Genomic DNA, 17,398 nt, shown 5'->3' with positions numbered 1-17,398 from the left:
TGGCTGGCTTGGCCATTCATCATTTGTAATAGGGTTCAGTGTGGGATTCCAAAACCTCTCCTCTTAGCCTCTGCAGGCAAATTAGCACTCTTATTTCCTTCCAACTTGTAAATTTGTCTTCTGTAACTTTAGATCACATCCCTCTTCTAATTTTTCTCTGTCTTGTTTGTCGTGGTCCTATTTTTTGTTTTTTGTCATCTTGAATGTTCCTTAAGCCTCTATCCATCCTCCATCCTTCCATGAAGGCATATTTAAATGAAAATGTAGTCAGGGAATATGGTATGCCCCTCACAACTATATTGTGGATTGTAGAAGGTAGGCCAAGTTCACAAAACTTCCTTCTAGCAGTTCTTTTTTACATAGGAAAGAAATATCAGGGTATCTATGACCATACTTCAGTATTTAGCACTTAAACTACAAAAGAGTTAACATAGGATATTTATATATGGGAAGTAAATCAGACCTTATAAGGGCCAATCCATAATTAGCGACATTCTTAAGTACTGTTACTGCCTTTAACATTTATGTGGACACTTACTTTTCATGAATCAGTAAGGTGCTATGTATTCCATGCGATGTCCTAAATGTCTTGTGATTGCTTATGAAATACCGTGTGTGTGTGTGTGTGTGTGTGTGTGTGTGTGTGTGTGTGTGTGCGTGTGTGTGTGTGTGTGTTGGTTGGTTGTGAGGTTTGATTTCTGGACCTGAGCACTGTCCCTGAATTCTTCACCTCAAGGCTAGTGCTCTACCACATGAGCCATAGCACCAGTTCTGCTTTTCTCCTGGTGATTAATTGGGGATGAGTCCCACAGACCTTCCTGACTTGGCCAAATTACTTGATTCAAATGTGCCATTACAGAAGCTGGTGTCATTTGATGATGTGGCTGTGGACTTCAGCTGGGAGGAGTGGCAAGACCTGGATCATGCTCAGAGGACCCTGCATAGAGATGTAATGCTGGAGACCTACAGCAACCTCTTGTCTTTAGGTGAGCGAAAGTCATTTGAACATGCGAGATCAAAGGCTGTTTTCTTTTCTAAGTAGATATATAAATATTTATGTTGTTTCGGGTGATGATTCCACTCCGTGGGAATATAAAATTCCTGTCCATTTTTTCCACTTCATTATGTAACTGGAGACAATTTTATTCCCATTCTTCAAGAAACCCAATCAGCACTTGGGCCCAAAATCTAAACTGCATTCCACTAATAGAAAGAAGACTGTCATCCTAAACTTGGGGTGATTTCTGTACGTGCAAATATAGTCTAGAATAGAAAGTACATCACTATTTGAAGTATGATCTGAAAATCACTAGTTGAAAGTGGTTATTTGTAATCAACCCTCGTCCTGGGTGCAGTGGCTAACACCCTAACACCTGTAATCTTAGCTTCTCTGGAGGCTGAAATGTGAGGATTTTGGTTTGAAGCCAGCAACTGCAGAAAAGTGACCATGAGGCTTTTATCTCCAAATCCCCTCACAATCTACAAATGTAGCTGGGACTGAAACTAGCAGAAGGCTAGCTTTGAGCAAAAGAGCTGAGTTCAAGGCACACAATTGGCAAAATAAGTTGAAAGCTGGGAAATATCAACCAGGAAGTTGGTAAGAAATGAGAAACAAGGTTTAGGAGCAACTTTGTGAACATGATGTCTAAGACCTTACAGTAATGATGACCCATCCTACCAATAGTTCTTCTCTACTTGTTTATAACAGGACACTGTGTTCCTAAACCTAAATTGATTGCCAAGCTGGAGCAAGGGTCAGAACCATGGATAAGAGAAGCCTCAGAGAAGAATCTCACAGGTGAGATAAAGCATCTTGCATGGTGGTTTTGTAGCCAGAGTCCACTTGGTAAGTTTAATGAGCTGTACTGAGCAATAATGTTCCTAGTTCCCCTGAGTCATGTGTGGCAGAGAACTAGGTGATCCTTTGTCTCAAGGACATGACAATCAAGAATTTACATGGAGACAAACTGATTTGGCTGTCCCAGTATAGTTAAAGTGAGCAATTTTCTATTTATTTGTAGAAATCATTCTTAAACAGAAAAAGGAAATGAGAAATGTAGAAAATGATGTCTCATTTTCATTGAAACAAGGTATGAGGAAATAAGGAGTATGCCAGGACTGCTACCTGTGATGAGGGAAATTGCTTCTTGGTGATGGTGGAAGTGAGTGAGATTCAGAAGCAAAGCTTTTGGTTCATAGGAGATGACTACCTGGGTGGTAAGCTGCAGTATCTTTGTCTTGAATGGTTGTGAAGGAGCAGATGTGTTAGAAAAGGAAATTTGATGAGAATTTGACTAAGGATGAGGGAAACCAATTTTTAAAATGCCACCAATCCCTAAAGTAATTCTTAGTGAGAAGTTAGAACTGAAGAGATGGAGGTATAAATCCTTACTCTCAGGAACCTTCCATTCTTAGCGGAAAGGCCAAGGGATGTATCAAACACCCTAATGGTCCCTAAATCTAGACAGTATTTCTGTTCCTCACCTAATGGTTGAGAAGCAAAGCAGCAAAATGTGTAAATTATTTCCACAAATTAAAAGAAAAATAATAGCTATTCCCTTATGACCAAACCTCGAGGGTATTAAAAGCAAATGTTTAGTACTCAGCTTATAACTAATAGTGTGTAGATGAATCATTTGAGTAATTAATTCCTTGAGAAAAACAGAAAAGAACTGAAACAGAAAAGCATTATTTACCATTGTAAAATGTCAGTGCTACTTTCTTTTTTTTTTTTTTTAATTGTATTTAATTTATTTGAGAACATACTGTACAGAGGGGCTACAATTACATGAGCAGGATAATGCATACATTTCTTACCAAGCATTGCAGCCTCCTCCTTTGTTTACCCTTCACTTCCCTTCCCCGCCTTCCCCCTCCCCCACCCAATTTTACCCCCCTCCCCCCACCCAATTATACCCCCCTCCCCCCCCCCACACCGACATTGTAAAGCTGGTTTTGACATGACATTTTGTACTTCTCATTGTTGCAACAGGTCCACCTGAATCCTTAAACGAGTTGTTTGTCCCCATCTCCTCCACATGTTATACTGACATCAAATATAGTGAAAGCGGGGGTTACACTGTGGGGGAGGGACATACAAAGCAACAAAGAAATAATCTTATAAATGGGTTAGAAACACATGCATGAAAGAAACGAAAACATTAAAATACATATTTAAGGGTTCATTTTCCTAACATCACATTATCTGACCTTTTCCGCTTGACTCATACCTATACTAGATATTGCAAATAAGGGAAACCATGGGACCTATGCTTCTTTGGGCCTGGCTTACTTCACTTAATATAATTTTTTCCAAACTTTTCCATTTCCTAACAAATGGGGCAATGTCATTCTTTCTGATGGAGGCATAGAATTCCATTGTGTATATATACCACATTTTCTTGATCCATTCATCTACTGAGGGGCATCTGGGTTGGTTCCATATCTTAGCTATGGTAAATAATGCTGCAATAAACATAGTTGTGCTGGTAGCTTTAGTGTGGTCTTGTTTGTAAACATTTGGGTAAATGCCCAAAAGTGGGATTGCTGGATCATAGGGGAGATCTATGTGAAGTCTTTTGAGGAACCTCCATACTGCTTTCCAAAGTGGTTGAACAAGTTTACATTCCCACCAACAATGAAGTAAGGTTCCTTTCTGTCCACATCCCCTCCAGCATCTGTTGTTGTTAGAGTTCTTGATTTTTGCTGTTCTAACTTGAGTGAGGTGATATCTCAATGTTGTTTTGATTTGCATTTCTTTTATGGCTAGGGATGTTGAACATTTCTTCATGTGTCTATTGGCCATCCTTCTTTCTTCTTCAGAGAAGCTTCTCTTTAAGTCTTTCGCCCACTTATTTATTGGGCAGTTGTTTCTTTGAGGATTTGTTGTTGGGTGGTTTAATTTTTTGAGTTCCAAGTATATTTTAGATATGAGACCATTGTCCGTTGTATGGCTAGTAAAGATCTTCTCCCAATCGGTGGGCTTTCTATTGATCTTGCCAGCTATTTCATTTGCCCTGCAGAAGCTCTGCAATCTTATGCAGTCCCATTTGTCCAACCTTTCTTTGATTTGTTGTGCTTCCGGGTCTCTATTCAGAAAATTTCGACCTGAGCCAAGGAGACTTAGGGTTTCTCCTATTCCATCCTGTAATGTTTTCAGAGTGTCTGCTTTCAGTTCAAGGTCTTTGATCCATTTGGAGTTGATTCTGGTGCAGGGTGATATATAAGGATCTAGCTTTAGTTTTCTACATGTAGTTAACCAATTTTGCCAGCACCATTTACTGAAGAGGCTGTCTTTCTGCCATTCTATTGTTTTAGCTTCCTTATCGAAGATTAGATGGCTATAGGTCTGTAGGTTCATTTCTGGGTTTTCAATTCTATTCCATTGGTCCTGCGGTCTGTTTTTATGCCAATACCAAGCTGTTTTGATTACTATGGCTTTATAGTAGAGTTTGAAATTTGGTATTGATATTCCTCCAGAAGTGTTTTACTTTCTTAACTAATACATTACAGAGAAAAGCTTATATTCTGCATCAAAGAGTTCCAGCTTTGATCTTTTAAAATCTCGTAACAGGATGCACAGAAATGCCTTTACTGTTACATTAAGGAATCTTGAGGTCTCATTTCTGTTTTTGTCTGTCTTTCTATATCTCATTGTAGATGTCCAAGAAAAGGAGTACAGGACTAAGACCTGTCAGGAGAATCCCTACGATTGTCTGGCTGATGTCGGAGTCATGAATACTAACACAGGGGAGAAAAATGTGAAATTAATAACAACTTTTAATTTGAGATCAAAACCTAAGTCAGAGCTGATTAGGAATAATGGAAACTCCTTAGGGATAAGGACAGAGGAGTTCAGGCAGTGTCAGAACATGCTTCTCCATGGCGAGTCTAATGGGATATGTGCTGCTTATAGTCCTGGAGTATCTCCTGTAGTTAAAGAATCTAACCAATGTGGACATTCTTTCACCCGGAAGACACACCTTACTGTCCATCAGAGAACACACACAGGAGAGAAACCTTATGAATGTAATGTGTGTGGAAAGTGTTTCAGCCGGAAGGCACAGCTTACTGTCCATCAGCTAACACACACAGGAGAGAAACCTTATGAATGTAACCTGTGTGGAAAGTCTTTCATCCGGAAGACACACCTTACTGTCCATCTGACAACGCACACAGGAGAGAAACCTTATGAATGTAATGTGTGTGGAAAGTCTTTCAGCCGGAAGGCACACCTTACTGTCCATCTCACAACACACACAGGAGAGAAACCTTATGAATGTAACCTGTGTGGAAAGTCTTTCAGCCAGAAGTCACAACTTACTGTCCATCTGACAACACACACAGGAGAGAAACCTTATGAATGTAACCTGTGTGGAAAGTCTTTCACTCGGAAGGTACAGCTTACTGTCCATCAGCTAACACACACAGGAGAGAAACCTTATGAATGTAACCTGTGTGGAAAGTCATTCAGCCGGAAGGCACACCTCACTGTCCATATGACAACACACACAGGAGAGAAACCTTATGAATGTAACCTGTGTGGAAAGTCATTCAGCCTGAAGTCATACCTCACTGTCCATCAGAAAACACACACAGGAGAGAAGCCTTATGAATGTATCCAGTGTGGGAAGTCTTTCACCCAGAAGACAAACCTTACTGCTCACGAGCGAACACACACAGGTGAGAAACCTTATGAATGTAACCTCTGTGGAAAGTCTTTCATGTGGAAGTCAAAACTTACATATCATCACAGAATACACATAGGAGAGAAACCTTATGAATGTAATGTGTGTGGAAAGTCTTTCACCCAGAAGACAACCCTTAATGTCCATCAGACAACACACACAGGAGAGAAACCTTATGAATGTAACCTGTGTGGAAAGTCATTCAGCCGGAAGTCATACCTCACTGTCCATCAGAAAACACACACAAGAGAGAAGCCTTATGAATGTATCCAGTGTGGGAAGTCTTTCACCCAGAAGACAAACCTTACTGCTCACGAGCGAACACACACAGGTGAGAAACCTTATGAATGTAACCTCTGTGGAAAGTCTTTCATGTGGAAGTCAAAACTTACATATCATCACAGAATACACATAGGAGAGAAACCTTATGAATGTAATGTGTGTGGAAAGTCTTTCACCCAGAAGACAACCCTTAATGTCCATCAGACAACACACACAGGAGAGAAACCTTATCAGTGTAATCTCTGTAGAAAGTCTTTCACCCAGAAAGGAAACCTTAGGATCCATCAGACAACACATACAGGAGAGAGACCTTATGAATGTAATGTGTGTAGAAAGTCTTTCGTCATGAAGTCACAACTTACTGCCCATCAGGCAACACATACAGGACAGAGACCTTATGAATGTAGGAGGTGTGGAAAGTCTTTCAGCAAGAAAATCGGCCTTACTTTCCATGAGAGAAAACACACAGGAGAAAAACCTTATGATTGTAGCTAGTGTGGAAAGTCTTTCATCCAGAAGTCGATCCTTAAATCACATCAGATATTACACATAGGAGAGAAACCTTATGAATGTATGGAGTGTGGAAAGTCTTTCAGGTGGAAGGCAGCACTTAACATCCATGAGATAATGCACACAGGAGAGAAACCTTATTAATGTAACAGCTGTGGAAAGTCTTTCACCAGGAAGGTATACCTTTCTGACCATCAGAGAACACACACAGGAGAGAAACCTTTTGAATGTGACCTGTGTGGAAAGTCATTCAGCCACAGGGGAAACCTTACTGTCCATCAGAAAACACACAAAGTAAAACTTTAGGAATGTAACAGCTGTGGATAGAGTTTCACACAGAATTCAGCCCTTATTTTTCATCAGAGAGCACAACACAGGAGAGAAGCCTTATGACTGCAACAAATGTGTAAAGAACCATCCACTGGAGGCCACAGCCTAGCATATAAGAAAATTCACCCAAATGAGAAATCTCTAGAATGTAACAAGTAAGGAAAGCCTTTCATTTGGAAGAGAAGTCAGTTTGCAATACAGAACCCACACAGGATACAAACCTTATCAAGGTAGAAATGTGGAATTCTTCAACCAGAAGGCACAGCTCAGGGTTCATCATTGAACACACACACACATGAGAAATCATAGCAATGTAAAACATGTAGAAAGTTTTTCAAAAAAGTTCTAAGTACTCTCAGTCATTCTTCCCTGAATGTCCATCTTCTAAAATTTCTCAAGTTCCATTTCTAACATTCTCTATTGGGAGATCTACAAGAAGATGATTATGTCTAATTTCCTGTTTCATGAAATTCTAGGATGATATGTACCTTTTTCCTTTTATTTTGCTGTTAGTTTCATTTGAACTCATGGCCCTTTACTTCCCTTTGGCTTTTATTCTCAAGCTTAGCACTCTACCCTTTGTGCCACATCTCTAATTTTGAGGTTGTTGTATTTAGTATCATGAGTCCTATCATTGAGAAGCAGTCTACTTTCTTCAAAGGTGTTTACAAAACTTATGTAAGTAAAACTGAAATGTTATAAATTAGGAAAATAAGTAGTTTCATAGAATCTATAAAGAAATTGAGTGATTTAATGGAATTTTGTAACATTTAAAAATGAGAAATATTTGAGAATTATAGATGAGTAATAAAGTTGATTTAGTAAATACTTATTTTATGTGGTGAAATTCAATCAAAGTGACACAGAATCCATTCAGATTTCTTGTGGGAAACAATTTTCAAATTTTTCTGTAAACCTAGAATACCTTCTATAACATCAGTCTCTTCCACCCCTGGAAATGAACAGTTCTGTAATTTTTATAGAGTTGGTAGAATTTGTCATATATTCATATAGTCTTTCACAACAGAATAGACAAAATACATACTTTAAGGGATAGAGGTATGGCTTAGTTTTTAGAGCATTACTAAGTGAGCAAAAGTATCATGTACTGGCTTTGAGTCCCATTCTTGGAGCTTAAAAAAAAGAATATACACTTAACATTCCACAATTCCATGTGTAAAAACAGAATTCAGAAGCCCCACATGAACATGTCTCCATAGCAACAGCTTATGAGGACTTTAGAGACATACTTGAGAATGTCCCAATGGTTCATGAATGTGAACCTCTTGGCTTTGAGTGACAGATTACAAGGGAAGGCATGCATCAGCAGGTCACCGGGGTGATTACATTGTGTGTGTGTGTGTATGCATATCTATGTACGTAAATATACATATATGTCACTACAAATTCATCCAGTCACCTGAATCCATTGATAACCCTCCATAGCACTATTCATTTTGTCAGATGTTTTCTACAATCATTGGCTCTACTAACCAGCTCATCTCAGGTGCACTCATGGTGCAACAGAACACAGACCCATACCAGGACCTAAATACGGACACATTAAGGAGGAAAGTCCTTTACTGTATGATCAAGTCCTCAAAGAAGGGATAGCAGTAAGGTTATTTAAATTATTTGGAATTGAAAATCCAAGAAATGAAGACTCTTACAAAGAAGAGGACTAAAAGTGAAGGAATTTCATTGATTAAAAATAAAAGCAGGGTTGGGAAGGTGGCTCAGTGGTAGAGCGCTTGCCTTACATGCATGAGGCCCTGGGTTTGATTCCCCAGCACCATATAAGCAAAAAGGAAAAAGCCAGAAGTGGCACTGTGGATCAAGTGGTAGAGCACTAGCCTTGAGCTGAAGAGCTGAAGGACAGTGCCCAGGCCCAGATTTCAGTCCCCACGACTGGTCCCAAAAAACTAAAAAAAAATAGCCTCCTTGCCAGGTCTACTCCGGTGGAGTCTGCTTAGCATGGAACACCTGCTTTTAGATCTGAGAATGGGACTCCACAGAAGTCTACCTCAGAATGGGGCTTCACAGAAGCCTACCTCAGAGAATGGGACTTCAAAGAGGCCTACCTCCTAAAAAGGCTGGCAAGCCCCTGGGAAAGATGTGTTCCTGTTTTTCTTTTTTTTCCCTGTATAGGAGTGCCTATTAATCTTTTACTGCTCCTGTTGCTTGTTCTACTTACTCATGCTCAACTTTCCCTTATTCAGGGCTCTTTCTTGGAAGTGTTGACGACTCCAACATCTGATGAGTATCCTGAGAACATGACTAACTCACCAGAGTTAAGTGCTACCCTGAAAGCCCCTCTTATGGAGACTATTAGACAAGTCATAAGTAAATATAAAAGTATTGGGAGGTTTCATGACGTCACTGCCTCTATCTAAGCTGTCGGGTCCACAGTGTCCACGCTCAGGCGGCTTCTTCGCGGGTTGTAGAGATCCGGTGGGTCTGACGCCGGTGAATTAGGCTGCTTCTGCTCTGGTGATCTGCAGGCAGCCCCCTGTGACTCTGGGACCCGGGCTGCCCCCGCCGGGTTGGCTTCTGCGCGGGTGGTCTGCAGATAGGTCCCTTTGTCATGCTGCAGGTGCCAGGCAGCTTTGGCGGGATGGAGCCTCTCTGCTCAGGTGGAGAGTGAGGGGTGGGGGTGGGATCCTCGTGGAGACTCCTGGCTTGTAGGTTTCTCTGTTTCTGGCGATCAGTTGTTCTGCAAGCCGGTACCTCAGGCGGCTTCTGCGCGGGTGATCTGCAGGTGGCCCCCTGTGTCTCTGGGGTCCTGGCAGCCCCCGCCGAGATGCCTGGCCGATGGCTTGGCGCACTGCGCACAGAATGTAAGGGAAATCAGTTTCCCTTATCTGCATTAACTAGTCTATGTCTAGGACAAGCAGAAGAGGTTAAGAGCTATGTATATATGATCATAAAAGCTGATGCTAAGCGAAAAGAAACCCAAGATAGGGACACAACAGATTTTATTTTTCTTGCTGTTCTTTTTGATGGGCTTATAATATACTATATGATATTTTTTGTTTCTTTGTATGTTCTTCTACCATGGTATCACCCCTGCTTTCACTGTATTTGACTCCAGTGTCTTTCAACTTTTATATACATTTTTCTAATTGAGGGGAAACACCAAAATGCTGAAATAAGGATAGAGGATGACCCATTGTAACAATGATGTGTCCAAGACACTCTGTTGAAAACGTACTTTACAACGTTGGGGACCGGGGCAGGAAGACGGGAAGATGGGCAGGAAAGGGATGGTAGGGGAAAAAAAGGGGGGGGGGGGAAACAAATGCTTAATAGGAAATGGACTCATTACCTTGCTCATGTAACTGGAATCCCTCTGGAAACTATCTTTTTGTTGTTGTTGTTCCGGTCACAGGGCCTGAACTCCCGCCCTGGGGGCTGTCCCTCAGCTCTTCAGCTCAAGGCTAGCGCTCTACCACTTGAGCAACAGTGCCACTTTTGGCTTTTTTCTTTTTGCTTATGTGCTGCTGAGGAATTGGACTCAGGGTCTTATGCATGTAAGGCAATGGCTCTACCACTGAGCCACTTTCCCAGCCCCTGGGAACTATCTTTTAAAATGTGTGTGTGTGTGTGTGTGTGTGTAAGGAAAATAACATATCCAAGGTATTCTATAAAATGTTCAGACTGCCAAGTGATGGTCACCCAGGCCTGTCATCCTAACAACTCAGGAGGCAGAGATCTGAGGATCATAGTTCCAAATTATCCCTGTTAGAAAAGACTTGAAGACTCATATCTCCAATTGATTATGAAAGGATGCAAGAGAAGCAAAAACGCTAAATGTTGAGCTGTGGCTTAAGGAGTAGAGCACTAGCATTGAGCAAAAAATAAAATAAAATAAAGCTCAGGGACAGCTCTCAAGCCCTGAACTAAAGCTGTAGGCCACGCACACACTAAACATCATTCAACATATGACAAAAATAGCTGTCTATTATGAAACAGCTGAGTATGGTAGCTTGGGGTGGAGCGTGCACTCTACATGTGTGAGGCCCAGGGTTTGAAATTTGCTACTACAAATATAAATATTGTAAGAAAAGAATGTAGCCTTATCAATATGTACACATAATAGTGATTCATGCTTAACAATAGTCGTGTCTTCGTCTGTCCCATGAAAGATGGGCTGGGTCTGAGGAAATATACATGCGCACTCGCCTGTTCCCCAGCCTCCCTTAGCCTTGGAGACAATCAGAAGCAGTGGGGAATCAAGTGAAGCAGGAAGTCGTTTATTACCATGCAACAAGCACTTTTTAAAGTAAAAGATCTCGTGGGAGGGAAGAAAAAGGAACCAACCAATCACTGTAAAGGGCACACCCTATCCTGCACCTAAGATTCCATGAGCTCTTTATGCCCTGAACATGAACAAATTGGGCTCTGCACACTCAAATTCCTCTCAGGGCCATCTTTGCTGCCCATGTGCCTCACAGATTCCCCCTTTTTGTTTTAATGGCAGACCCACCTCCCAGTTTGTTATTCTTTTCCCCACCTCTGTAAAGGTTACTTTAACAGGATTACACTGGTAAGAATAGCATTGACCACACAAGGGGTTTCAAGGCAAGTCTGCGGGGCGGGTTGGTAGGATTTGTCATATTTTCATATACTCTATCACAACAGAATTGACAAAATACATATTTGAAGTTGTTTCTGAGAAAAAAAATATATACATATATATACATGTATGCAAACATATACATATATATGTCTATATATGCTTAATGTATATAAGATACTCAGCTTTCACATACATAATTCATTTTCAGCTAGAATAAGATTACATTCCAGTTATTGGAAATATTAAATCAGTGATATATAAGAGAGAGATAGATAGATATAGATATATGTGTGTATCTATGTATGTATATATATATATATATATATATATATATATATATATATATATATATATATATATATATATATATGCACAAATTCATCCAGTCACTGGCATCCACCCATAATCCTCCATAGCACCTTGGAATTTATCAGACCTTTTCCACAATCATTGGCTCTGCTAAGCAGCTCATCGCAGGAGCAGACATGGTACAACAGAACACAGACACTTATCAGACCCTTAACTACAGGCACATAAAAGAGGAAACTCATTTACTGTATGATCAAGTCCACAAAGAAGTGATAGCAGTAAGCTTATTCAAATTATTTGGAATTGAAAGCCCAGGAGGTGAAGATTCTTACAAAGAAGGAGACTAAAAGTGAAGGAATTTCATTGATTGTAAATAAAAGCACAATTCATCTCACCATGAATAGTTTCTCTGACACATTAGTACCTGAGCAATATTCTTAGTTCCCCAACACAGCTTTTTTCTCCCTTTCACCCTGAAGAGTGTCTGAAACCCACCTGATGAAAACTGTTGATCAGTGTAAAGTATTCAGCTAATTCAGAACACATATGAAGCAGCTGGGCATCTGTGGTTTACATTTGTACTCCTATCTACTCAGGAGGCTGAGATCATAGGATCATAGTTCAAAACCAGCCCAGCTACAGAAGTCATTGAAATTACTATTTCCAATTCATCACCCAAAGGCCTGAAGTGAACATGTGGCTCAAGTGATACTAGTCTTGAGCAAAAAAGTTCAGGGACAGCACCTCGGCCCTGAGTTCAAGCCCCAGGACCAGCAAAAAAGCAAACAAAGCTTATTCAGCACCAGAAATAAGTGAAGGCATGTAAATAACAATATGTAAAGATGCTGGGCTCAGGCCACTCGTGCCTGCAATTCTGAAATATGAAGACCAAACTTTGAAGCTTGCCTGGGCAAAATGAACAGCAGAGTCTTATCTCCAATTAACCACCATAAATGTCATAAGTAATAGATATGTGGCTCAAGTGGTAGAGGACTAGCCTTAAGCAAAGAAACTCAGAAACAGCACCTAGGCAATGAGATCAAATGCTAACTTTTGCATGTTTGACTGATGTACAGAAATCAATACCATTGTTGTAATTGAACTTCATTTTGTAATTATGCACACTTTTAAGGAATCCTCTTAGAAACAGAAAAATAGGTTAATATGATAAGGTTGTGAAGTTAGTTCATTTATTAGTTCCTCTAACGATTATCCATCTTTAATAATTAGAAACTCATTTGATTTGAGCACAACAGTGAATTCATCTGACATAAAGTTAATAAGCTAGGTGTGTTTCAGCAGGCTTATAATTCAAAACAAAATAAAGGAAGACAGGATTTTCACCTATTTGAGAGCCACATAGGCTACATAGTAAGGCGCTGCCTCATTTGTATACATGCAATATATAATATATCAATATATACCATATAATATATACATGAGTGTGTAAGTGTATATCTATGCATGTGTGTATATATGTTTACATATTCATATACAAATATAGGTGCATACATGTAAACATAAAGTACTTTAATTTTTTGTAAGGAATATTAATGGCCATGGTTTCTCTGCTAATGATATCAAGCCACAGACATGTGCAGTTTTCTCATATATGTATGTGTGTGTATTTGTGCTTGTCCCCAGCTAAAATGATCTATATATATTATATATACATTCAGTAATATATATAATTAATATATAATTAGAATATATGTATGGTCCAAAAGATTGGGACATGCTTTATGGTATTTGAATATTCATCTTATTTTGTATGGCAACAGCCATAAAAGGAAAAATCCATGTAGGTGCTGGTGGTTTGTACCTGCAAGGGATTGATGGATTTTGCCTGGAAGCCTACATACTCAGGAAGCCAAGATCTGAGGATCAAGGAATAGAGCAAGCACAGACCGAAAAGGTGACAAGACATTAGCTTCAATTAACCAACAAAAAGCTGAGTGGGAGGCATGGCTCACATGTCCTTGACCTAGGAGAGAGGAAAGTGAACAAGCACAAAACCTGAGTTCTAGCTCAGGTGCTGGCAAAAAAATAAAATAGGCATGAGCCAATTCAACCTAAAAATCAGCTATGTGAAGAACAAGTAGTGTATAGGTCTTAGTATGATAGAAATCCTCCAGCAATTGTGTACTAAGTAACAGTATATGGACTTTAGTTATTTCAATGATTTCATGACAGATTGTATTTTTTTTCCCAGTCCTTGGGTTTGAACCCAGGGCCTTGGCACTGACCATGAACTTCTTTGCTCAAGACTACCATTCTACCACTTGAGCCACAGTGCCATTTCCAGTTTTCTCTGTTTATGTGGTATGGAGGATAAAACCATGGTTTTCATGCATGCTTGGCAAGCACTCTACCATGGAGCCTCACTCTCAAAACATCACAGATTTTGAGAAGTAGAATTAAAACACTGCATAATAGACTGCATCATGGGAAAACATATTTACCAGCAATATATCTGAAAACAGACTAATGACCAACATACAGAGAGAGAGCTCAAATATCTAAACTCCCAAAAAACAATAATCCAATTAATAAATACATAAATGAACTGGCAGGACAAATGAGTGAAATTAACTCCCAAGATGTACAACTGGGAACACTTGTAGATGAAGCAAAGTTTAGCATCCCAGGCCAGACAGAAATACAAACTGAAATGACATAAAGTTTCATCTCATTTCCATCAGATTGGAAATCAGCAAGTACACATAAAGCAGTAACTGCTAGTGAGGATGTTTGTATGAGTTTAAATTAGTGTACCAACTAGGGAAAATTGTATAGATGTTTCTCAAAAAGATAAAAGTAAGAGTATCATAGAATCCAGCAATATTACTCATGGGCCTACATCTGAAGGAATTTGTTTGTTTTAATTGTGAAAATACTGAACAGAGGGTTTACAATTGCATGGGCAAGATAATGAGTACATTTCTTTTCAAGCATTGTAGCCTCCTCCGTTGTTTCCCCTTCCCATTCTCCCACCCCCCCTTACACAATCCTCCCCCCTAAACCTCCCCCTCCTGTCCCCGGCACCAAAGTGGTAAAGTTCATTTTCAACATAATGACTTGTACATCTCATTGTTGCAATGGGTCCACCTGTATCCCTATTTAAACGATGTGTTTTTCCCTTTCCCTACCAAAAATTATACCGACATCAAATACAGGGAAAGCAGGAGTTATACGGTGGAGGAGGGACATATAAAGCAACAAAGAAATAATCTTATAAATTTGTTAGAAACAATCGCAAGAAGAAAAAAATTTGAATTCATATCTTAGGGTTCATTTCTCTAACAATAATTTATCTGACCTTTTCTGCTTGACTCAGACATATACTATGTTATAAGTTATGTAAATAAGGGAAACCATGGGACCTGTTTCTTTGGCACTGGCTAACTTCACTTAATATAATTTTTTCCAAGCCTTTCCATTTCCTAACAAATAAGGCAATGGAATTCTTTCTGATGGAGGCATAGAATTCCATTGTGTATGCATACCACATTTTCTTGATCCATTCATCTACTGAGGGGCATCTTGGTTGGTTCCATGTCTTACCTTTAGTAAACAATGCTGCAATAAACATAGTCGTGTGGGTAGCTTTAGTGTGGTCTTGTTTGTGAACATTTGGGTAAATGCCCACAAGTGGAATTGCTGGGTAATAGGGGAGCTCTATGTGGAGTCTTTTGAGGACCCTCCATACTGCATTCCAAAGTGTTTGAACAAGTTTACACTCCCACCACCAATGCAGTACAGTTCTCTTCTATCCACATCCCCTCCAGGATCTGTTGTTATTAGAGTTCTTGATTTTATCCATTCTAACTGGGGCTAGGTGGTATCTCAACGTTGTTTTGATTTGCATTTCTTTTTTGGCTATAGATGTTGGGCATTTATTAATGTGTCTATTGGCCATCCTTCTTTCCTCTCTCAGAGAAGTTTCTCTTTTGGGAGGGGGGTCCGGTAGTGGGGCTTGAACTCTGTGGGCACTGTCCCTCACCTCTTCGGCTCAAGGCTTATGCTCTAACACTCCAGCGACAGCACCATTTCCGGCTTTTTTCTTTTCTCTTATTTGGTGCTGAGGAATCGAACCCAGGACCTCAGGCTTGCAAGGCAAGAACTCTACCACTGAGCCACCCTCCCAGCATTTCTTCATGTGTCTATTGGCCATCCTTCTTTCCTCTTCAGAGAAGTTTCTCTTTAAGACTTTAGCTCACTTATTTATTAGGCAGTTGTTTCTTTGAAAATTTGTTGTTGGGGGATTTAATTTTTTGAGTTCCAGGGATATTTTACATAAGAGACCCTTGTGCATTGTATGGCTAGTGAAGGTCTTCTCCCAATCTTTAGGCTTTCTATTGATCTTGCTAGCTATGTCCTTTGCCATGGAGAAGTGCTGCAATTTCATGCAATCCCATTTGTCCAACCTTTCTTTGATTTGTTGTGTTTCTGGGGCTCTTAATAAAATTTGGGCCTGTGCCAAGGAGACCTAGGGTTTCTCCTATTCCATCCTGTAATGTTTTCACAGTGTCTGCTTTGACGCCGAGGTCTTTGCTCCATTTGGAGTTGATTCTGGTGCAGGGTGATATATAAGGATCTAGCATTACTTTTCTACAAGTAGTTTACCAATTTTGCCAGCACCATTTACTGAAGAGGCTGTCTTTCTTCAGTTCTAATTTTTTCACTCCCTTATCCAAGATTAGATGGCCATAGGTCCATCCTTCGTTTCTGGGTTTTCAATTTTATTCCATTGATCCTGAGGTCTGTTCTTGTGCCAGTAACAAGCTGTTGTGATTACTATGGCTTTATAGTAGAGTTTGAAATTTAGTCAACACCTAATTCCTACAGCACAGTTCTTTCGTTGAGGATCATTTTTGCTATTCAGATTCTTTTATTGTTCCATATGAATTTCTGGATTGCCTCTTTTATTTCCTTGAAGAATGAGGCTGGAATTTTGATAGGTATCAAATTGAATTTGTAGATAGCCTTAGGAAGTATTGCCGTTTTCCCAGTCTTGGTCTTTCCAATCCAAGAGCATGGGAGTTTTTGCCCCTTTCTAAGTTGTGTTTTGATTTCCTTTTTCAAGTGGTGTACAATGTTTTGGATAAATTTTTGAAGTCGATTGGCCAAAATTTGTTTGAGATATATTCCATCAATGTTCATCAAAGAAAAGGGTCTATAATTCTCTTTCTTTCATGAGTCCCTGGCTGGTTTTGGGATGTGGGTTATGATGGCTTCATAGAATGAGTTCGGTAGTGAACTTTCTCTTTCACTGTCATTGAAGAGTTGGAGGAGTATCGGTGTGAGATCTCCTTTAAAGGCCTTGTAGAATTCTGCTGTAAAACCATCTGGTCCTGGCCTTTTCTTAGATGGCAGGACACTTATTTCTATTTCTTTTCCAATGCTTAATATGGGCCTGTTAAGATGGTATAACTCATCTTGGTTTAGTTTCAGCATGTAGATATTTGTGAGGAGGATTCCCTTATAATGTTCTGAATCTTGGTTTTTTCTTTGGTGATGTTCCTATTATCATCTCTGAGTTTATTTATTTGGGTGTGTTCTCTTCTTTTTCTGAGAAGATTTGCTAAGGGTCTATCAATTTTGTTAATTTTTTCAAAGAACTAACTCTTTGTTTTGTTGACTCTTTCTATAGTCCTTTTTGGATTCTAATTCATTTCATTCAGATCTAATTTTAATTATT

General features: G+C 39.7%; 1 protein-coding gene across 1 annotated transcript; it reads left to right on the top strand.

Annotated features, from left to right (window-relative positions):
• Positions 1–799: 799 nt before the first annotated feature.
• LOC138808587 (zinc finger protein 420-like) lies at positions 800–9,202 on the top strand. The gene is made up of 6 exons (XM_069994881.1): positions 800–986; positions 1,709–1,798; positions 2,022–2,090; positions 4,660–6,463; positions 6,632–6,773; positions 9,029–9,202. Exons 1-6 carry the CDS (start codon positions 800–802, stop codon positions 9,200–9,202), a joined length of 2,466 nt encoding a protein of 821 aa, XP_069850982.1.
• The last annotated feature ends 8,196 nt before the right edge of the window (positions 9,203–17,398 follow it).

This window comes from Dipodomys merriami, unplaced genomic scaffold (assembly GCF_024711535.1).
Source record: "Dipodomys merriami isolate MVZ:Mamm:240054 unplaced genomic scaffold, mDipMer1.0.p SCAF_458, whole genome shotgun sequence".
Lineage (NCBI taxonomy): Eukaryota > Metazoa > Chordata > Mammalia > Rodentia > Heteromyidae > Dipodomys > Dipodomys merriami.
This window is presented reverse-complemented; position numbering and strand designations above follow the sequence as displayed.

Coding starts and splice junctions, on each gene's coding strand:
- LOC138808587 (XM_069994881.1), top strand. CDS start 800: ATGAGTCCCACAGACCTTCCTGACTTGGCCAAATTACTTGATTCAAAT. Junction 2,091..4,659: donor CTCATTTTCATTGAAACAAG/GTATGAGGAAAT, acceptor ATCTCATTGTAG/ATGTCCAAGAAAAGGAGTAC. Junction 6,774..9,028: donor TCCATCAGAAAACACACAAA/GTAAAACTTTAG, acceptor TCCCTTATTCAG/GGCTCTTTCTTGGAAGTGTT.